This window comes from Gossypium hirsutum, chromosome A08, assembly GCF_007990345.1.
Source record: "Gossypium hirsutum isolate 1008001.06 chromosome A08, Gossypium_hirsutum_v2.1, whole genome shotgun sequence".
NCBI classification, from domain to species: Eukaryota; Viridiplantae; Streptophyta; class Magnoliopsida; order Malvales; family Malvaceae; genus Gossypium; species Gossypium hirsutum.
In genome coordinates, this window is record NC_053431.1 from 92,087,346 (window position 1) to 92,112,631 (window position 25,286).

Here is a 25,286-nt window from a genome sequence, read left to right on the forward strand (position 1 = left end):
GCCCTATTTTCAAGGGTTAATTTTCTAAAGTTGGTTAAAGACCCGAACTGGTCCCGAATGGTTTCGAATGGACATTTGAGATCTCGTAGGCCCATGTTAAGGAATTTTAAACAAAGTTTGAAAACGTTTTAAGTTTGATCAAGTCTTAATGATTTGAAAAACATTGGAATGCATGTGTTTAAGTGACGTAACGCCTCGTATCCCGTCCCGTGTAGGACTCGAGTGTGGGGTGTTACATGATATATCGTACTATGAGGAACTGATTAGAATTTTGGTTTGGGAAGTTAAATAATTAAGAAATAAATGCAGGTTAAAGTTCTTTCGCATCGTCACAGAGTCAAGGAAGCTACCTGGGAATTCCAACTCAAAATAATACCTAAACTTGGGGAAACAACCTAAAAGTTTTTAATTCTTCAAAAGTCAACTTATCATGCCTAATTCCCTAATGTCTTACAGTTTAAACAATCAATGCATAAATACCTATTTTTTAATTCCAGATATAACAAGAAACATTATAGACTAATTGAAATTCATTCTAATAATGATATGAAAAATCACATGAGAATAAAACAAAATTCAAGGATTTTTCTGATATAAAAGACCCCCCACACTTAAGATGTACATTGCCCTCAATGTACAAAGGTAGATATTTTGCAAAAGATAGATTTATAATCATAAGATAGGGAGAGAAATAAAACTTCCTGAATGATGAATGAATCCCTTGAACTGGAGTTTTGGAGAGTAATTGGTGTGAGATTGGAGGAGGATGCTCTAGTGGTGGTAGAGGTTCATTAGTCCATAAGTCCTGCGCCAAAAGAATATTATATCTGGTGGTAGTGGTAGCTGTGGTCGTGGTTGAGCAGGACATGGCAATCGTGGAGAACCTTTCTCGGTGGAGTTTTTAGTTCTTATGTGATGATAAGCTGAGGAGCTCTTTATAACTATGACAGAATCAGGAACTTTTTAGGAAATATAAGGAAGCATAATTACTTGTAATGGAATAGCCGAAATTGACAATTGTAAAAATAAAGATTTTAAAATCTAATAAAAATAAGCTTAAAGAAAAATAAAAAGTAGTCTTAAAATAGAATAAAAATAAAAACATAAAATAAAAAAAATTTAAACATTTTCATCGCCAGATGGTTCGCGAGGTTGGGGTGGCGATGAGATGTGGAAGTGCTGGCAAATCTAGTGTAGTGTAGCATCAATGTGACCGAAGCACTGAAAACACTGCTGCTTGAATCGAGTTAGGCGCTTAAAGATGTTAGCGTATGGAGCCGCCGCATGAACTAGACGAGAGGGTGGTGGTGACTCAGACGGTGGGTCCTCGCGACGTGGAGGGACATCATCAGTAATGTCCTCGAGGGCTTTAACAAATACTAAAAGGTATTATGTGGTCGAATCCTAGTATAAAAAGATAGTTTGTACTATTAGACAAATCTAAACATATCCTTAGTCTAATCGAAAATGAGCAAACCTGTAATAGCCCGATTTAGACCCCAATCGGAACGATGGTTTCAGGACCACGAATCCAAGTTAGAAAAATATTTTAAAATTATTTTCTGTGCTTATTATGTATGAATTTATATCTGTGAAATTTTCGTGATTTAATTTTGTCGTTTGAGTGTCCGATTTAATAAAAGGACTTAATCACGTAAATTAAAAATTGGGTATTTTAATGTATAAGGACCAAAATGCTATTGGCTTTTAAAATGGAAGCCTTTATGTTGCAATTAGCCCATAAATTATTAAGTGGACGGCAATAGGTTTATATTATAAGGTTTTGATATAAATTAATTAATGTTACTTTAGTAAATTAATATTATAAACTATTATAATATAACATATATCATAAAAATAAAATAATAAGCCAAGTTCATATTATGTTCTTTTGACCGAAACCAAAATAAGAAAGAAAAAGAAAAAAGAACTAGGGTTCAAATTCATTCAAGCTCAATCAAGGTAAAAGTTCAGCTCAGTTTTTGATAATTTCTACGTTTTTGAGATCGTTGCTTCGAGTACTACAAAACCCATGCTTGAATTTTTTATTTTGGTGAATATTTTGAGTTATGCCATTGTTGAGAGCTTGTGATTTTTGTTGTTTGATGATGAAATATGAAAGATATGTTTTAGATTAACATGTTTTGTATTGGAGTTTTTGATGATTTTGAGTAATTAGGACTAAATAGCAAAAATAATAATTTGAGGGACTAAAATGTGAAATAAATGAATTGTATGGGTTTGTATAGACATGGGCAAATTTTGGTCCAACATGAGTATTTTAAAATTTTGTATATTTTGTGTTTTGTGTAATATGGACTAAATTGTAAAAATTATAAATGTTAGGGGTAAAATGGTAATTTTCCCATTTATGTGTTTTTGGACTAAATTGAATGAAAATATGTTTGAATGAGCTTAATTTGAATATGTTTAGATCAAGAACCAAAGAAGTCAGATTTGGAACAAGGAAAAACGAAAGTTGTCGACTAGCAGCCCTGTCTCATTTTATAACGTCCGAGGTAAGTTTATAAGCAAATAGACGTATTTAATTGTAGTTAAATGCTAGAGATACATGCTGTTATGAAATGTATGAATTTATATTGGTTATGGCCGAATGTGAAAAGGGTTGGTTATTACATTTTTGAATTCACTTCGACCGAGTTTCAATGTCCGAAAGCCCCGTATGAACCTTAGGAATAGTTAGGATACATATGTCATGACATAGGATTCTGATATATGTGTGTGAGTAAGACCATGGCATCGATATGTGATTCCGATATGTCTTTACGAGTAAGACCCTCTTTGGGACAGTGGCATCGATATGTGACTACATGTAAGACCACGTCTGGGACGTTGGCATTGTACGACTTGTGTGATTATCCGAGTGTCCTATCCAATTCCAAATGGTTCATCAGGCAAGGTTAAATTGAGTTCAAATGTGTAAAACGAGCTATATGTCAGGTATGAATTAACTTGTTACCAATCTGAGGTAAGGTAAGTAAATACTTGGCTATTTGTTACAAATTGTATAAAATGCAAATATGTGCATGTGATATGTATATTCGGCTTTTTGAATAAGTAGTAAGCATGCTATGAATAGTCATTATATTTTTGTATATATGATGAGATATGTTCGGTTATATGATTAGTATGTGTATATGAGATCATATTGTGACACATGGGCTTATGAGTCCATGGTGTGTGAACTAGGTTTGTGATGATTATTTGGTTGTGAAAGTAAAATGGTAAAATGATAATTTAGCTACATGAACATTCAGTCAAAGTGATAACTTAGAATGGGTATATATATATTATGAACATTATATGTTTGGATTTAAATGTGTTATAATATTATAAGTTGTCTTGGTTTAATCCGGTTGACAATGTTATCGAGTTGTTTATTTTCTTATGACTTACTAAGCTTCAAAAGCTTACTATGTGTTTTATGTGTGTTTCTATTTTATAGATTTTGGATTCAGATTACAAGCTCGGGGATCGTCAGCCAAGTCTATCACACTATCGACCGTCTTCAGTATTTTATAAACTGAATTTTGGAACTGTGGCATGTATAGGCTGAATTATGTTTTGAAATGTTTAGTTTCGGTTTGTGTAACTATGAGCCATGCGAAAATGGCTTAATACTTAGTTATGCTTAGTTTTTAATGCCTTGTTTTGATGATGGTTATGCTTGGTTGTGATTTGGTGTTATGTTCAATATATGTCTTCAAGTAAATGATGGTTTGATTAAAATGTTTGATACGATGGGTTTGATAATTTTGTTTAGATGATTGAATAATAAAGTAATGCTTTGAAAATAGTTGGTGATTTTGGATATGTGCATTTAGTTGATTTCGAGTATGACATATGATAAATAGGTGTGTTTACAAACTCGATTGTGGTTTGTGATATTTTACAAGTTCATAATGTATGCTTAAAGTGAAAGAATTGCTATAAGTTTTGCAGGTACTTTTTACATGATTCGGCATTTAAATATGCATAAGTATTTAATGTATTGGTATTTTGTTTATATATATTAGGTAATATATATATTTGTTATGTATTTATCTTAAAGTATAAAATATATGTGTGACATGTATGTTATCAAAGATGGATGTATACGACAATTGCAATTGAAATGGATAAATATGTTATATAAATTACATATTTTGATAAGTTCAAAATGACTTTTCCATATCATAAATTTGATTATCTAAAGTGGTTAATTATTGATAATAAATTTAATATAAGATTTGTTATATATACTTTGCTTAAAATTAATAAATGATAAGTTTTCATATTCGATTATTGACAAACACATTTGATAAGTATGCGTACGTTATATATATATGTGTGTGTGTGTGTGTTGGTAGCTTAGTATTTATGTGGCAAGTTGATGCATATATTTGAATGAATTTATACTTTTAATTCGGTTATAAAAGCAATGTATGTTAGTATAATGTGTTTGGTATGGTTGATGGATATGATTTGGTAATTGGTTTATTTTGATAAACATGTGGTTTTGATTATGGTATGGCTTATTGAGGTTAAGATTATGACCGAATAAATGCCTATTTGACTAGTTAGACATATGAGGTTAAACTTGATAGTGTGCATACATGATTTGGATATGTAATGAAATATTTGTATATGAGTTTAATATTTGATTCTCATGTTTTCGTATAATGTTGACTGAATATAAACTTGTAGGTTATATGATTTATTGAATCAAAGTATGAAAGTTTGTTATGAATTGTATTTGTTTGATAATGCCTCGTAACCCCGATACGGGTTAAAGGTGTTGCAAAACCGATTGAAGACTAACATGTCATCTATCAAGTCCAATTGAGAAGATGTTTTGTCTTGGGCATCGGAGCGGATGACTCGCAGAAGATAGAGACATAAGTGTAACTGATAGGATTGACAGTATATCGAATAGGAGCCAAGCAGAATAGAGCTTAATTTTATTTATGGATTTATTCACTTATGAAATTTATAGTGTGACATACCTAAATCCTGAATGGGTGTCGGACTATGTATGTGTGACTCATACACTTTGATGTAAGTAAAAGCCTGAGTTCAAATAGATAAGGAACTAAAACATGGTGCGTTGGGTGTACAACTTCTATAGCATGTAGCATCATTCACAATAGTGGAATTCATAGCCCAAAAGATGGATAAATGATATCCTCTCATTTGCATTACATGGTTGATGGAAAGTAAACATGGCCACAGGTCGTTCGTCTTTGTGATGGATAACTTTATCACTATTTAATAGTGATTTACTTTTCATGAAGGAAGATGTAATTGTTGGAAAAAGTAATGGTTACCATGAAATAAAATAGGATCATATTGGGAGAACGGATATTATCCCAAAGAGATTAAGGATATCCTATGAGGGTAACCACTTATGACGAGGTCATTGGACGAGCACTAAGTAGTTGCTTTTGTAATGGTATGTTGTTGGAGGAAAGCTTAGTCACGATACTATAGTGAACTGACTTCGTGACTAAATGAGTTTATAATTAATAAGTGAAAAGTCAGAAATTAATTATAAATCATTTGAGCCTCAACTAGATATATCCAATTAGTCCCTTCGCTAGCTCATTAAAACTAGAAATGAATTGCGTGTTTGAAATAGAAAAAGATAAATGGGGAACATTCAGAAATGGTTATGGTTTTCTCCGAAATGGAGAAATGAAATCATTTGGAAATGAATGTAGGTTTCCAAAAATGGAAATGAAAATGAAAATGGAAACTTGCAATCCTATATAGGACTACTTAAAAAAATGATGGAAGAATAAATTTATGTTTTTTTGACTATTTTGAAGCTTGAAAAAGAAAATAAATCATTCAATCATAGTGGACATGTTGAGTTGTGACATATTGAACTAATTTTCACAAAATTTTACTGGGGATAAAATGGTCACAATTTTTTGGGGGGTAAAATAGTCAAAATTTTACTAGGGTAAAATTGGGATGAGAAAATTATTTACTATGTAAATATTAAAGTTTATTTTGGGAAATAAAAAAAAACTAAATTGGGTTGGATCATATTACAGAGTATTGGGTCAAAAAGGCTTAGGAACTAATTGTAATTGGACCTGATGTGAGAAAGGCCCAAAACCCATCATGTAAAAACTTGTACGGCAAAACCATGGTGTCGTTAACTAGGGTTGTCGCCCCCAATATCTTATTTAGGATATTGTTTTTCTAGTGGAAATAAACTTCTACAACTCTATAAGGGTTCTACCATCTCTTCCTATAAATAAATGGCACCGATAGAGCTATCGACAAAACTTTTGAGATATTTTTATTCTGTCAAAAAATTGAGAGAATTTATTCTTAACTTATAAGCATATTTTCAGAATAACAATTTAACCAGTTTCTATTAAAGAAGAGAGAAATTTCGTTTTCAGCCCACAAAATAAAACTTTTTCTAATTATGTGTTTTGGTTCAATTGGTTCGAGCCCAAACTCAAACCAATAGCGGAAAAGATCGTTTGGTTGAATCCAGAAGGCATTAAGGATCTGCTTATCAGAAAACACAGGTGTGTATTCAGTTAAGGTTTATTGCTATAAATATCACAAATTGAGTCGATTTTCAAAATTTTAATTTTTCGATGTGCAAAAAAACTGTTTTCAAATCGGGGTTTTTTTCCAACAATATGCACATTAGCTTCAAAATCAAACATTTAACAAGGTTTATACAAACCATTCATCCATAAGTCCTTATCGTAGTCATGCCAAATAACTTTCAAACTTGGTATTCTTATTAACCATACACAATTAGCTTGATACTATCATTGGTACACATTAATATAACCATTAACAAACCAACATTAATCATAAACAAGATTCAAAACCATCTATCATTACATTTCACACATATATAATAACACCTTATTAAATGCTACATAACTGAGCTTGAAACGAGTAAAAGACTACCATGTTAACAATAAGATAGTGTGATCTTTGAGTTGATCCGATTGACGTGCTCTGCAAACTAAAAATCTATAAAGAAAGGAAAAACAACAGGATAAGCCAATCAAATGCTTAGTAAGTTCATATGAAAATTGACTTCACTTACCTTGACTTTACAACAAATTATACAATAGAAACATAACATATATTCTCTTGGCATCTTTATACAGTCTTATGGAAGTTCACAAAACATTCAACTAGTTAGTATAATAGCATAATAAGATCATGGTATTAAAATCATATACATGTACCAAATAATCCCATACTATTCAATTACATAAATTTTATAAACATATCAACTAGATTCATTCGCAATCTTTCCAACCAATTCTTTTCCAATTAAATACCATTTCACTCGGAGAACTATAGTAAACTAACTTCATATATAAGGGACTAATTTTCTCACACAAGTTGTAATATTCGTACTTGCTCACACAAGTTGTGTTATTTGGGTTGTTCACACAAGCTGTAGGTCGGGTTTAGTTTTACAAAATTTATTCAAGGCTTCTCACTCAAGCTATCGAGTGTCTGTAGCATATGCTAGATCTCATCAATCGATAAAGAAATATCTTACCAACACACGATTTTCTTTTGAACCTTAATAGCAAGTCATTCATATTCTAATCATTTACTAAAGGCACCGTTACAGTTTTTGTAACATTTCAACTCATAACTGCATACACACCTTTCATATATCAAATAACAATCCATATATATTTTAAACCTGGTAACATCATCACAAAAATATCATTCAATTACATAGTTGTTCAAATCTATTCAATAGCATATACATATTTAGATTTATCATTTAATTCATATTTTATGATTGAGTCCATTTGATGCCAAAAACATTATAATCACGACAATACAACTAGAAAATTACACAATATAACAAAAACATATTTTGAATTAATAAAGTAAGTCTAATATGAATTTACTTGGAAAAACAAGCAATCAAGGTGTCAAGGACTAATTGCAATTTTTTCTTTTTCTCAATTATCTTCCGATTGACTCAAATCTTGATCTATAATAATTCATTTCAATTTATCAATTTTAAATATCTTTTAACAACCTATTGTAAATATATATCAATTCAATTTCATTTTTTGGTGATTCTCTAAAGTTTTGTATTTTATTCAATTTAGTCCATAAAATCGAAATAGTGATAACTTTCACATTTAAGCTTCATTTTTCAATCCAATTTCAATTTTATCTTTCCATAACCCTCTATTATCTATAATTACATAAATTTCATATCAATTTTAAAATATTTACACTTTAGTCCCTATGCTCATAATTACCAAATTTCACTTTACAAGCTAATGTTTTTTCATATCTAAGCTTAAAATCTATCCATTTAACACCAAGAACTTCAAAAATCAACAATGGAAACTTTTGAAAAATTTAACATTTTCACAAATTGATACATGCATCAGCTAAATCAAACTCCCGGGATCTTAAAAACATAAAAATTACAAAAAGAAAATTGAATTACCTTAAAAATCAAAGGATTAAGCTTGGATGTTCAAACCCTATTTTCTTTTCTTCAAGGTTCTGCTATGGTGATGGAGAGATGAAAAAGATGATTAATTTTCCCATTTCTTTATTATATTTTACTTATATATTTTAATTAAGCTTGACTAATTACCATTTATATTAACTAAGTTTAATTAGTTTAACTACAAGAACATAAGATAGTGGATTCCAACATCATCCACCACCGTTTTCTTATAATAAATGGTTCAATTTCTCGATTGGTTCTTCAATTAATTAAAAGTTCATAGCGATTCTCTTTTACCACTTTTACAATTTAGTCCTTGAATCTTAGTTAGTCACTAATTCGGCGAAATTTTCTATCCAAAATTTAATTCAACTATATAATAACTCCATAAATATTTAATAAAATATTTACAAGCTCAGTTTTCAAAAATGAGATCACGATACCTTATTTTCCAATACCATTGACTTTAGGGTTGAAACACTTGTACCTTAACTAACTATTTAATTAATAATTTCGACAATCCAAAATTCAATATAATAATATAATTAACTCGTAAATATTAAATAATAATATTTATGGACTCGATCATCGAAGAATGAGGTTCAGAAACCATTATTTTTAAAACCACTAAAAATGGGTTGTTACATATAACTCTAGTATAATTGATCCACTAGAGCAATGCAAATTGAGCATCGCCTCTATTAAACTAAGATTTATTTGATAATATGTTTTGATATAAAAAATTAAAGTTTTTTGAATCAAATTTAAAGTTGAACAAAATTGACAAAATGATTTCTCAAATGAAGTCTAAGAGATAAAATTTTCAATCCTTACTTTGAACTCTTAGAAATTTTTTGAATCAACTTTAAAATCAAGTTAAAATTATTTTAATAAAGTAAAAAGCCTTTTAACTAGTCAAACTATTTTTCAAATAAGTCTGTATAGCTCCAGGCCAAAAAGTATTAATAATTTTCAAAATATTGATACCCCTTTTAAAAACGATAACAAATTAACATTCAGTGTTTCACAAATCCAATTAAGTATCAATCCGGTATCGATACTTTTCATATGATATCGATAAAATTTGTCAGGTATCAATATCTTCAGCTCCAAAAATCACTAAATTATGCATTTAATTCAAAAATTATTGATACATTTTTAGTTGGTATCAATACTCGATGTTACAAGTGAATTAAATGCATTGGATTTTACATCCCCAACAGCTCTATTCATATCTTCAACAACCAAAACAATTGAAAATCAATTAAGGTTATAAATACCAATTTCCAAATATACTACAATGATAAGAAACATAATTCAAGCCTAAAAGATCAATCAATAAACCTTTGTGCTCAACTTTCATACTTTTCTTGTACACATTTGTGAGCTCTCATTGTTATTCTTTCAACTCAAATGTTTTCTTGTTTATTTGTGTTTAATTGGCAAACAATTTAGTCTTGTAAGGATTTCTTCTTAAATTTCTATTTGTATTTTACTCTTTGAGAGGGTTTGTATCTTCAGGTTTGGGTAGAAACCTTAGGGGAGTTTGTAAGGTTAAACATTGTCCTTAAAGGTTATCAAATTAGTGAATTTGGGAAAATCATTAGTTGTGGAAAGCTAAGGAATTGAAGTAGGAAATTGGGGTCGAACAACTAAAAATTGAAGTGTTCATTGTCTGTATCTTTTTCTTGGAAACCATAAATTTTTAAGAGGCCAATTCACCCTCCCTCTTGGTGATTTTAAGTTGAATTATCAAGCTAATAGCCATGAACTCTATGTCACCTTTGAGCTCAAATATATCATATCTAATGGGGTTCAATGACGTTAGATATATATATTTCAAGCTTGAAATTCTTCTCCAGCTTGAATTTGTCACTTTCCTCCTAATTCTTGGCCGAAGCTTGTGAAATTTATGCTCCGGTTGAAAGCCAATTCTATAGATTTAGCTGATGCAAAAACAAACCCAATTTCAGTATCATAAATTTGACCGTCGTAATAAATAATGACTTTAATTCATCTATTCCTTCAACCAAATAACTTGTTTCACATGTTTAAAACAAAATTATTATTTAGAAAAGAAAAGAGAGTATGAATTATCCAAAAACAACAACGACAAAACTTACTTGAACTAATTTAGTTTTTTGGATTGATTTTTTTTTTAAATTCAGGTCTTTAACATAAACAACTTTCTCCTTATGCAAATCTCCTTATGGAAATAATCTACTCGAAATTTCAATATGGAAGTTGTCCAACAAAATGGTGGCTCATTTTGTAGCAAATACTACCCTCGGATATCAAATATAACTTCAAAATCTTGGAACAGATTGGTCATGACAAGTTTTAGTAGTTTTTAAAAATAGTGTCCTTTTATAAGCCTTTTTTTTTTAAATTGGGATGTGATGTTTGAATTTATTTGGGATATTCTAGACCGAGAATCTCTAGTTTAAGGTTAGGGTTATGATTTTGGGAATGTAACACCCCTTACCCGTGTCCGACGTCGGGATAGAGTACGAGGCACTACAGAAAACATATATAGTCATTCATGCAAAACTGAGCTATAAATTTTTTCTTCAAATCAATTTCATTCATACATACACAATTCGTCCCTAATATGGGCCTACAAGGCCCAAAATAGCCATCTGAAAAGGATCGGGACTAAATTGAGAACTTTTAGAAAGATTGGAAAATTTTCCCTAATACAGAGCCACACGCCTATGTGAGACAGGGGACTCGCCCGTGGGCTCTCGACATTCCCGTGTCCTCCAACCATGTAACTTTTTGACTATGACATCAGCACCAATTTAGGGTCACACGGCCGTATCACATGCCCGTGTGGCCAGACCGTGTGGTCAATTAAAATTAAATGAATTTTTCATAAAAAGGTGTAGACTTCACACGACCAGAGTACACGCCCATGTGGGTAGGCTGTGTCTCTCACACGGCCAAGACACATGCCCGTGTGTTTACTACTAAGCATACTGACTTGCAAAATTGAGGTGCAGGGGACACACGGCCATTCAACACGCCCGTGGGATAGACCGTGTGTCACACATGGCCTAGACACATGCCCGTGTGTCTACCCGTGTGGACAATTTGAAGGTTAGTTTCCAAGACAATTGCCACCCTTAATCACTCATGCACTTAAGCATATTTCATAACATGCAACATAACATACTTAGACACTCAATATTCAACACCATAGCACTTTCACATCTTTATAATATCATCCTATTGCACATTCCCTTAATCACACCATTTGGAAGCATTCTATACAAACTTCGTGCATATCAACTTAATTATCAAAGTTTCAAGTTGCACATTTATTACTATTGTCATCTTAGGTTATTAAACCATTCCTTATCTCCTAGTATTTGATCCATACATCTTCATACATTCACCAAGCAATCATATTCCACATCATCAAGACAATATCTCATCATATATCCATCACACAAACCACATAACACATCATCAAGGCATCAACACATGCATGCATGAACAATTAGATATTACAACCCAAGAATCAATCATGAGCTGTATCACATGGCTATTACAAAATGAATCATCAATATCATAGGACTTCACAATTTGGCCAAAATAGCATGACACATATCACAAAATAACCAAGTCCCCTATACATGCCATACTCAAAATAACAAATTCACTATACCCAATATTCTTTTGATAGTATGATCGAATGCTCCGAAAACTTTCGATCTTCGAGCTAGCTTGGAGGAACTACAAATGATGGAAAAGAGAGGGGAGTAAACATTTAAGCTTAGTAAGTCCACATTAAGCATTTAAGCTTAGTAAGTCCAGATGCAAATAACTTGCAATATTATTAAACCATAATTATACAAGACATAATAACATAACCACCAAGATTATTCATCATTCAAGCATTCTAACTCATTTATCAAGTATTCATATATACATATATGAATGTACTTTCTCATCACATATCATTCTTTAACAAGGCATCACTCATGAGTATAACGTACGTACCTGTACATACCCGTAGCATATCAAATAACTTTACCTTCATTACCATGCCCATATTGGGACTTTCATAGCATCATCCATTATAACCCGTTGAACACTCAGAATACTATTGGATACATGGAAACTTGCACATAAGTGCCACATAAACATACGTATCCGGAGCTACCTCATATCACGCAACACTCACAATAGAGCTACTCACGGGCTTGCTCATATAAGTTATCGATTAAGGTGTAACTACACGGGCTACTCACAAAAGCTGTCAGGTATCCGACCACTCAAGGATTACCTAGCCACCGGTAGGACACACAAGACCATTGCCCGGAACTCAATCACATGTATCGCATCCATTATGAACTCGGACCACTCAACGAGCTCGGATGCCACATATATCACAAACCCGAACCACTCAACAAGTTCAGACTTCTTAATTCCTAGTGACATGTCACTTGTATTCTAAACTATTCCTAAGGTTCAAATGGGGTTTTTCTCACATGCACATTGCACCTCTATTGCACTTGCTCGTGACGTAGTGGATAGCGACCATAATATAATTCATGCTTACAGTAGTACCATTAGACATAGCATACATAATAAGCAATAAAATAATTATCACATAATGTTAACACAACATAACATACCACATTGTCACATTATTCACACATGTACTTACCTCAGTAAAAAATGATGGTAATCGAGCCTAATCGTCGTATACTTTATTCTTCCCTCGATCAAGACCCGGTTATTCACATATATCACGAACCCGGACCACTCAACGAGTTCGGAATTCTTAATTCCTAGTGACATGTCACTTGTATTCTAAAATATTCCTAAGGTTCAAATGGGGTTTTTCTCACTTGCACATTGCACCTCTATTGCACTTGCTCGTGACGTAGTGGATAGCAACCATAATATCATTCATGCTTACAGTAGTACCATTAGACATAACATACATAATAAGCAATAAAATAGTTATCACATAATGTTAACACAACATAACATACCACATTGTCACATTATTCACACATGTACTTACCTCAGTAAAAAAAATGATGGTAATCGAGCCTAATCGTCGTATACTTTATTCTTCCCTCGATCAAGACCCGGTTATTCACATATATCACGAACCCGGACCACTCAACGAGTTCGGAATTCTTAATTCCTAGTGACATGTCACTTGTATTCTAAACTATTCCTGATGTTCAAATGGGGTTTTTCTCACTTGCACATTGCACCTCTATTGCATTTGCTCGTGACGTAGTGGATAGCGACCATAATATCATTCATGCTTACAGTAGTACCATTAGACATAGCATACATAATAAGCAATAAAATAATTATCACATAATGTTAACACAACCTAACATACCACATTGTCACATTATTCACACATGTACTTACCTCGGTACAAAAATGATGGTAATCGAGCCTAATCGTCGTATACTTTATTCTTCCCTCGATCAAGACCCGGTTCATATTTTTCTTGATCTACAATGTCAAATTTAAATTTTTTATTAATCATATTACTCAAATCAATCCATAATTCATGCTTTGGTAAAATTACCTTTTTACCTCTATCTTTCCACTTATTTACAATTTAGTCCCTAAGCTCGTAAAATGAAATGCATGCATTTTTATTGGTTACCCAAGCCTAGCCGAACCTTTACTATGCTCATATCAGCCCATATTTTCCTTTATTACACATTATTACTACCCACTTTTACACTTTTACATACAAGTCCCCTTTTTAGGTGTTTTCACTAAAAATCACCTAGTAAAATATGTTTATCATGCACCAAACATTCATATTCCTCCATTAATCAACAATATACATGCATGTTAACATTGGTCAAATTTCATACATGAATCCTAGCTCAAAATATAGCTAGAAAGGGATAGATCATGCTTCAAACATTTCAAAAATGCAAAGAATATTAAAAACGGGGCTAGGATTGACTTACAATCAAGCTTGAAATGTTGAACAAAACCCTAGCTATGGCGTCTTGAAATTTTTTGCAATGAGAGAAGAAGATGGACACCAATTTTGACTTATTTTCCCTTTTTATTTTTTTATTTACCAAATGACCAAAATACCCTTAATGTTTTTCCTTCAAAATTTTCTTATACATGTCCATTTTTGTCCAAACTTTTAAAAATTAGTAAAATTTCTAATTAGGACCTTCTAATCCATAATCTAAAGCAATTTCATGCTAAAGCTTCTAGAATTCAAGTTTTGCTTCTTATTCAATTTGGTCCTTAAAATTCAATTAGACATTTTATGAATAGAATTTCTTCATGAAAATTTCACATAAGCATGCATTCATATCATAGACCTCATAAGAATCATAAAATAATTATTTCTATCTCGAATTTGTGGTCTCAAAACCACTGTTTCAACTAGGCCCTAATTTAGAATGTTACAGGGAATTTTTTACTGGTTTTCTTTCCTCTTCTTTTCAACCCTAACCCTAACCAATGAAAAAATTTTAAAACCCAGTAATCTCGAGATAATTTTCAAACATCCATTGAATCCCAGGATAATTTTCAGATTGGGCTCCAACATTTTTTTTGTCAATTTCCCCCTATTGCCTATATAAAAGGGGTTTTGCTACCCCTACTCCAACTCTCTCAGCCACCGTCCCTTACAAAATAAAAAGTTCTCTCCTAAATTGTTTTTTTTTTAGTGTTGAAATTTTGGACGGAAAGATTTACTTGGGTTTGTGTTTGAGGGAGACAACATGATAGTTTTAAGGTGTGTTTGAGTTCACAAAGATGTGATGGTGCTCGGAGACCCCCACATTTCATCTGCAGTGTGGGGATCAAACCATCACCTTATGAGCCCATCGTATTGCAACTCAGACTCCAGCTCATGGTGGTTATACATTCATGGGTTGAAGTATAAATAAGGCTCCTAATTGATGGTTGTTATATGGTCATGGGTTGGAGTATAAGTCAGAAGCCTAATTAATGGTGGTTATGCGGTCACGAGTTCAAGTTTCATGTCACCGAAAGAGGATGCTTTATAAACCTCATACATAAGTTTGAGGCCATAATCATAATGAAAAACTAAAGGGCTTTCCAGTATAATTAGCTTATTTTTTTCTCCATCTCCACCAAAGCAATATCCTTAACCTCATTGTTCAAAACTTGTGACACAGTTAGGGACAAGAGGACTTTCAGGGGGAAGAGTGATTGTGACGGTAGAGAAAAGCTGAAAGTCCTTTCGAGCCGATAGCGATTGCTAAGATTAAAGAACTCATTAATAACTAAAACCGTTGCCACCCTGACTCAAGTTTTAGCTTCTTTCCACTGCCACAGTCACTCCCATCCTGGAAGTCCTCTTGCATCCAACTCTGTCACAGGTTTCGTACAATTATGTTAATGGTACTACTTTTAGTTGATATGGATAAAAATAATAAATTCTTTATATTGGAAAGCCCCTTTATTTTTCCCTATGATTATGGTCTAAACTTATGTATAGGGTTTATAAAGCATCCTCTTCCAGAGTCATGAAACTTGAACTCATGATTGCATAACCATTGACAATTGGGCTCTCGAGTTATACTCTAACTCGTGATCACATAACCACCGTCAACTAGAAGCCTTAGTTATACTTCAACCCATGACCGTATAAGCACTATGAACTGGGAGTTTGAGTTGCAATGTGATGGACTGCTAAGGTGATGGTTCCATCCCGACACGACAAATGAAATGTGTGGGTCTCCTAGTGTTATAGCATCACCGTGAACTCAAATATACTTTAAAACTATCACAATGTCTACCTCAAACACAAACACAAACACAAAATTAATTTTTTTCTCCAAATTTTTAACACCCAACACACAAAAAAAGGTCTAAACGTGTTTTCTATTTCTCTTCAAAATCAGTTTATTTTCCTAAATATCTAAAAAAAACAACCTAAAACTATACATATTTATAAATTTGACATATACCTCAAATTTACCCTAAAAAAAAATTAGGCAACCATTTAGGCATTGTTGGGTAATTTTTTAAATGCCGTCAATTATGTTTTTGAAACATTAATACAACTGACGGTAATCATATAAAAAACGTAATTTATGCTGCTTAAGCGTTTTTCTTTCAAAGTTGCAAAGCGTCTAGACATTATTATTAACGGATAAATTTTAATTTAATTTTTAAAACTTTTAATTTGAGTCATGTTTTGCTTATGCTTAGTTTACTATTGTAATTTAGTTTTGATAACTTTGTTTCATATTATATATAAATTCATAACATGCTTTTACATATCATAATGATTTAATTTAAATATAAAAGAATAGATAGTTGTATTATATTTTCATGTGTAAAGTATTATAATTTTATATAAATCTTTACATCTTAATAATATGTTTTACACAAATTTTGGTATATTCGTATATTTGTTTTATGATATTTCTTTAGTTCCATTTTTCTTTTGTCTTATTTCAATTTTTATAATTTGTATTATTTTGTCCAATAAATATCACACAAAAAAATTTAACAAAAAAATTTTACAATAATATTTTTTTTATTTTTATTTTTTTTAAATTAAATTCTTCAAAAGCAACTAAATTGCATGCATGAAAATTTTTCAGTATCCATCGAACGGCCCAAAACATAAAACAGACATTGAAAGATCCAGATTGATACACGTAAGCATTCAGAAATCAAGAACTTAGAAAATTCTCGAGGCTTCCCTCTGTTTTTCCAATATCAATCGGAAACTCAGAAACACAACGTTGTTGGCCTGTTTCAGTTTGTTTATTGCTGCAGCGGAAGCAGACACTCTTCCAGGTACCTGTTATTGATCAACTTTTCTACATATAACCTTTTTATTTTTCCCTTAAATTTCTGACCACTTTTATCATTTTGAATATCTGGGTTTGTTTGTTTGTTTGTTTAAGTATGAAACAGAATTCAGATGGGAGCTTTTGCAGCCTGATCTAAGAATTTGCTGCTTTATTATCAAAAGTTTCTTGGATTTTCTTGCTTTCCTTTGGAAAACTAATGAATGGAGATTAATTTCACCATTGTAAAGAAAACGGAAAGCTTGAATCTTTATGATTGTCTGGTTGATTGATGTTAAAGATGGCTGTGACATTTGTCTGCCTAAACTCTGCCTTTCCCATTGGAATTCAACTGCAACTCTTTAAAAGAAGCTAATTTTCTTTCTTTGCAATGTGTTCTGCTTTTCCATGGCTATTAGTTTCTTAATATTTTAACTCTGTCTTCCCTAGACAACCACAAGAACATAAAAATCTACATGCGCGGTGGAAATGCTTCATTGTTGCCTTCAATAGACAAATTCAAACAAATCTGCCCTTTGGCTGGATCATGGGGTATGTTCCCTCTACATCTTATTGTTTTGTTCTGGCTATATTTTTGTAAGCAGACACATTTTAACTTTAACATATCGCTCTAACCAGGTACTGTGGCTACTTCAACACCGAGGAAATCGGATAATAATGGCTCTAAGGAAACAGGGTCAGTCAGTAACGACCAGACTGAGCCTATTGTTGCCTTCAGCAAACCTCCACCACGGCCACCTATTCTTGGACCACTGGTTGCCTTTTCACTCTTAGAAACATGGTCCCGCCGTGATGCTGATGATAACTGACTGCTCTCATATATGAAGCGTTGCTGAATGCCCTATCTATGTAAATAATGAACCTTTGTCGACTACCTGAATAGAACTTTTGAGATTTTAGCATTGTAGATTGTGCTTTTCATTGCTATAGCAAACAAGCCATCGAGCCGTCAATTCCAAATTCTGACATCAGTTGCCACCAGTAGGCTTATGAATGGTGCCAAGCATACTGTGTAAAACGAACTGCAGTATGACATGTAGGCATCTTAGAACCTTGTAGGGTTGAAAAGAATTATGTTGAGTTGTTACGGAGAGATGTGTGCATGTTTCTAAATTTTAAAAATATCAGTCATTGCTTGCTGTGCTTGTAGAAATATTTTATTTCATTGATTCATAAAAGATACCGAGGAAAATAAATGTTGTGGTTTCGAGGTTTCGAAGGAACCATACATGGCACCGAAGAGGGAGCCGCTGAAAACACTTAACATGCGAAGCTCTGTCTTTCTCTCAGAGTTTATGACATTCTGTCTAGATAATCAAGTGCTTGACCATGTGATACCGAATCAAGTAGACATATTATAACAAGGTAGCTCGACCTGTTGGCTATGGCAAAATACCACGTCCTCCCTGCTAACATGAACAACCATTAAATATTCATACCTACAAATCCTTGCCTCAGAAAACCAGGGCAAATTGCATTTAAACAAACATGTCGGTCTGTCATGATGAATTAAAAACAGAAAAATCGAATCATACCTATACATCATATATAATTCAAACGTTTCCCCGACATACCTTCTACTTATCCACTAAGAAGCATACCAGAAACCAGCACCAAGATTCATAGCAGAGCTCCCAGATATCTTTGAAATCCACACGTGTTTCAGAGCAAACAGATTCAATGTCATTATCCAAATGACTAATTCAGACAGTCACCAAATAATACTAGGAATTTAGTCCTGTCTCAAGTTGAGCCACAAGGAATCTTGTACAGCCTAACAAATTGGCTGGCATGTCACCCAACTCCCACCGATCTCCAAAAGTCAACTTATATTCCTTGTTCCCTCTTCCATATTAATCAAATCCTCGCCGGCCACTGGTATTCTAATTTACATAATACCTTGCTATATAAACTAGCAAGCAAAGCAAGTGAAGCAGGCATTTGCAATCCTAGCTCATTCATCAAAATTCTAAACAGGAGCTGCTCAAAGAATATCATGGAGAACAAGGTGAAATATGTTGAAGGTGGTGCAGTTGGGCGCAGGAGTCCCAGGGGCACAAGGCCTATCCCAAAGAGAGGCCAGATAAAGTCGAGAATAGCAGCAACTGCTTTTCACTCCATTGTCTCTGTGCTATCTAAAGCCAGTCCAAATCACCATCATTTTCACTGGAAAACATACTTGAGGGAGGCTTAAACACATTGTACTTAGTGATCACGTTAAGCACAGTACTACGAGTAACTTAATTTATGTATTAAGCAATCTTCTTCTTTTCCTCTATCGTTACTCTCTTGTTGTGTATATTTTAGATGAATTTGTATGTTTCCAATCATGGGTAGTCACTCACCAATGCCCAAAAGCTCATAACATGAGAATTTATCCACTCGAATTCTATGACAGCAGGCAAAGTTGTTTAAAGAAATAGTTTTCCAAATAAAAGAGCAGAGAAAATAGAGGCTTTTAACTCAGTTGTTTGTGCATTGTACAAGTAGAGTAAATTTCATAAACCAAGCAGACAAGTTGGTGCTAATCCTCTCCATATATGGCAGAGAGTTAAAACCTAGTTTCTTCAACTGAGCCTCTTGTTGCATCTAATACATCATATTAAGCCATACAAATCCACTGCTCTTTCTTCTTTATTTTTCTTTCTCCCCTCTTTGCCTATTTTATTGAACACTGGTCTTGCTTTTGATATGATATGATGAGACATAAAGTATCAGATCTTTAATTTCTAACAACAAAGTAGCAATTAGACATAAAAGCTCACTAATTAAATATGAATTTTGTTCTCCAAAAAAAGAAACTTTTTGCAACCTTAACTTTTCGATAAAGCTTCGCAAAACTTTTTTTTTTTTTCTTTTCGCAGTTCATGATATGATAAGAGTAGTCCCCATCCTCTCACCATTTTCTTTTAAATTAAGTTTATAATTTATTGTCTAATCGCCTTTTTCTTATATTTAATTTACGACGATGATCTTCATTCATTAATCTTTCCATCAAATAAATTCCTCTGTTGTGTTGGGATGATAGATTTATAGGAGAGTTTTTATTTGTATTAAAGATTTTTAAAATTTTAAAAGTAAATCTATTTGTTTGGTGGAGAAATTTAAATATTGTGAGTCATTTCAAAAGCAATTCCAGTAATTCAATTCTTTGTTTTTTTTTTAAGATTCCATATAAAGAGTGGTTTTTCAAAAATTTTAATAACTTTTTTATTTAATACACGTAATTCATCGGAAGATAAAAAAAGTTAAATTTCAAAAATAATTTTTATTTTTGTAAAAAATATCATTTTTATTTAATTTTAATATATATTTTAAAATTTTATTTTATTAAAACTATTTTTATATTCATATTGATTTTTTTATATTTTTTATTTTTAATATAACTATTCTTTGTTTATAATTATTTTTAACTGTAAAATTTCAATGACCTATTTTTCCCTAAATTAATTATTTATCCAAGCAAAATAATTCTAAATACTAGCATATTGAAATTCTAAAATATTATAATTTTAAAAATCTCAAAAATTTTAAAATTTTTCGTCTAAAAATAGATTACATATATTTAAAAGAGAGATTTTCAAAAATATACATATTCATATTGATTTTCAAATTTCTAAATTGAAAAGACTTAATTTATGATTTGGCTCTTAAAGTAGACTTATTTTTATATTTTGTATCTTTGTTTTTTGGCCCAATTCAGGGTTTTTTACCCCAATATTATAAAAAAAATTATACACAAAAATGGGTTGTCAGCCAGATTAATTACGAAAATGGTATACTTTTTGGAGTCATGCCTACCTGACAGGCACAACCCATTATTTTATTATTAATTTTTTTTGTTTTAAAAAATTATTATTATATTATTTTTAATATTTATATTAATATATGGATAAAAATACGAGTTTTACACGGATAAAAAATACCCGAAACGGGTCGAGCCTGTCAGGTAGGCACGACTAGTCGTGCCTGACAGGTAGGCACAACACCTTGCACATTTCATTTTACAAAAAAATTAGTCTTATATCACTTTTGGTCCCTCTACTAGGTCTAAAATTAAAATTCTATTTTTATACTTGAATTTCTACAATAATATTTGGTCCTATTTTTTTATATTTTTTTCCAAATAATTAATATTGTTAATTACTCTGTTAAAGTTTTTGACGTGTTTTTTAAAAATGATATGTTAAGTTAGAATAAGTTTTAAATAATAAAATTTCTAACAAAATTGTATTAAAATTTTTGTTAATTACTTTGATAAATGTTTTGATTAGTTTAACAAAACAATGATATGTTAAGTTGGAATAAGTTTTAAATAATAAAATTTCTAACAAAATTGTATTAAAATTTTTGTTAATTACTCTAATAAAATTTTTGACGTGTTTTTTTAAAAAAAATATTAGTTTAACAAAACAATAATATGTTAAGTTGGAATACATTTTTGTTAGAAATTTTATTATTTAAAACTTATTACAGCTTAACATATCATTGTTTTGTTAAACTAAATACGTCAAAAATTTTATCAGAGTAATTAACAATATTAATTATTTAGAAAAAAATTATAAAAAATAGGACCAAATATTATTGTAGAAATTCAAGTATAAAAATAAAATTTTAATTTTAGGCCTAGTAGAGGGACCAAAAGTGATATAAGACCAATTTTTTGTAAAATGCAAAGAAAGAAAAGGGAAATGTGCAGGGTGTTGTGCCTGCCTGTCAGGCACAACTAGTCGTGCCTACCTGACAGGCTCGACCCGTTTCGGGTATTTTTTATCCGTGTAAAACCCATATTTTTATCCATATATTAATATAAATATTAGAAAAAATATAATAATAATTTTTTAAAATAAAAAAAAATTAATAATAAAATAATGGGTTGTGTCTGTCAGGTAGGCACGACTCCAAAAAGTATACCATTTTCGTAATTAATCTGGTTGACAACCCATTTTCGTGTATAAATTTTTTTTTTATAATATTTGGGTAAAAAAACCCCAATTCAACTCCTAAAGTACACTTGTTTCCTAATTTAGTACTTAAAGTTTGCCTCTGTTATATTTTTTATCCTTTTTTTAACAGACATTAAAGAAAAACTAATGGTCAATCACATAGTGCACGTGGCATCTTTTTTTTTAAATAAGTATTTTTTATCAAATATATATAAACATTAAATAAATATAAAAATAGAAATAAATATTTAGAAAATCTAAAAGAACATATCAATTATAAAAATTTTATGAAAATAAAAATTACAAAATACGGTAAATGAAAAGAAATTAGTTGGAATTAATAATATTATAAAAATTTTAAAAATATAAAATATATATAAATTGTAAAAAATTAATTTAATTTTTTATATTTATTAAAATATAAAAATATTTAAAAGTTGCAAAATTATTTAAATTTTGTAAAAATTTAAAAATTGTGAAAATCATTAAAAATTTAAAAATGATTTAAAATTATAAAAAAATATTTAAATTTTGTAAAAATCATAAGAAATTTTCTTTGTACGTCATTGCATTGCTTCATTTTTTATTTTATTTTTTCCATTTTCCTTTACTTCCCTTATTTGGTTGTTAGAAGCAAATTTTCTACTATTAAATAACGGATAAATTAGGCATAAATGTTGATTATAAAAGTTAATTGAGGGGTTAGGTCGATTTTTACCATATTTATCGAAATAGACCAGCTTTGAATACAGAGGGGAAAACATGTCTAGCAGCCGAATTTTTGTTTTTAAGGTTTGTTTAGTTTGGGTTATGGTTAAGGTTTTTTATGGTTTAAAGTTTTTAAGGTAGTAATTAGATTTTGGATTTTGTTTGGGTTTTTTGTAACACCCTTAACCCTAAACTGTCGCCGAGGAACAAGGTTATAGAGCATTACCAGACATTACAGAAAACTTACGAATATTATACAATTTGATTAACATTTATAATATAATGTATTCATTAAGTCCCTTTCATGGACCTTCGAGGCCCAAATTACGAATTAGAAGTGAATCAGGACTTGATAAGATGCTCTGGAAATTTTTCGTAATTTTTTTTTTGTGAACTCAATATAACCTCTTTATAAACATCTAACCTTCCCTGCAATTTCAAACCACAACCAATCTAAAACCAATGGCACAACCAAAACAATTTATACTTAAATACACCTAAATCATAACCAATTCATTAACACAATCATTTAATAATTAAACATTCATAAAATAATTCAAAGTTTACTAATAACTTCATTCATTTACCATTCAAACTTAATACCAAATTTTATAGTATACTCTTTACCATTTCACTTAGACTAAGTTCTAAACATTACAAACCATCCATACTTTATAACCAAAATCATATGACCCATGTATATTACCTAGGTACATGTCACATTTACCAAAAAAGAAAAGTACATCACTAAAGTTGTGCAAAAGTCGGGATTGATTTGGATGCTGAACCGGGTCCTTTAACTTCTACTGACCTGCGCACGGGAACAACCGTACGCTAAGTATGTCTATATCAGTTGTATTACCATAACTCAAATTATATAACATTAATAAATAATAACATCAACTTGTAATATAAAAAATCATAAGAACAAATTTTTACAATTAATTTAATATTTCATTTATAATAGTGTATCAACAGATATCATATATCAACAATTTGCATTTTTTATCAATTCATGAACCTTAAGTTCATGCTTTCAAATCTCATATCTCTTTCTCACTTCACATATCAATTCATAATTTCACTATCTCATTTCTTCCATCAACTCATTCAAATCAAGATTTATTCATTTTTCTTATTTCATTGAATTACCCCTATTAACAACACTCGAACTTTGACGGATACACAGATTTCAACCAAACATACCAGAATAAATAATCCTCCCAAACACACCAGAATAAATAATCCTCCCAAACACACTAGAAAGGCATTAAATGCCTCTTCGGATAATCTGAAGAAATAAAGTAACATCAGTTTCTCCTCGGCCAAGTCGAAAAGTCCCCTGAACTCTTCCAAATCCTATAGCATGCCAACTATATCTGACTCAGCCCGACTAGTTAATAGAGTATTCAAATCATTTCTCAATTCAATCTCATTTCAATTCAAAACACACCTTTCAATTTCATCACAATTCAATTTAATACATTTTCCACTTTCTAATCAATAAGCAATTTAAATACTCAAACATATTCATACTTTATCTCAATTTCATTCATGTCAATAGTAATACTTACCTTATAATTTACTTACCATACATAAGAATTTAAGTATAACATTAACTAAATAGTAGTCTGAATTATAGTAATACAAACCCGAAATTCGTGATTACTCCTCGATGATCTTCTCTTTTCCTTTCTATGCCAATGCCTCGAGTTCTTTATTAGCTACGAAAAATTAAGATAATTTTTCACTATTAATACAGCACCAATTTATATTAAATAATTGAATTTCTATTCAATTTCTATCTTAATTTCAATTTAATCCTAACTAAACTCATTTACTTTTTCAAACTCAATTCACACTTCATTTCTACTTAATCTCTTCCCATATTCAACTTGACTATCCAATGTTCATATTAAAACCCTAAATTCAAATTTATTTCAATTTAGTCCCTCTAACACAAAACTTATAGCTTCTTTTACAATTTAATCCCTCTATCAATTCTAATTAGAAATTCCATCAATTAAACCCCTAATTCATCATTTTGTTCAACATGAATTATGTTCAAAAACCCAAGAACTTCCAAAACTTCAACTTAATTTCAACAAAACTTTGTTTTAAAGCTTCTAAAACATCAAAATTAAATAAAAAGGACTTAATTGACTTACCAAATTAAACTCCAAGCTTTAAAACCTAAATTTCTCCTTTTTCTTTTCTTTCTTTCTTTTTCCAGCTCTGTTTCGAATTAGCTTCTTTTTCTTTCTTTCTTTCTTCCTTCCTTCCTTATTTCATTTATTTCTTTTATGTTTTATTTATTTATTAGTTTAATAATAATTATAT

At 31.0% G+C, this 25,286-nt stretch overlaps 1 protein-coding gene across 2 annotated transcripts; it reads left to right on the top strand.

The window, feature by feature from the left end:
* The first annotated feature begins 17,079 nt into the window (after positions 1-17,079).
* On the top strand, positions 17,080-18,431 carry LOC107953310 (uncharacterized). Of its 2 annotated transcripts, none has more exons than XM_041074468.1 (3): positions 17,080-17,278; positions 17,399-17,823; positions 17,911-18,431. In XM_041074468.1, the coding sequence occupies exons 2-3, from the start codon at positions 17,748-17,750 to the stop codon at positions 18,099-18,101; spliced, it is 267 nt and encodes an 88-aa protein (XP_040930402.1). In that variant the 5' UTR covers positions 17,080-17,278; positions 17,399-17,747; the 3' UTR covers positions 18,102-18,431. The 2 variants fall into 2 exon arrangements, with proteins under 2 accessions (XP_040930402.1, XP_016744089.1); XM_016888600.2 differs by having other exon boundaries at positions 17,722-17,823.
* Positions 18,432-25,286: the final 6,855 nt, after the last annotated feature.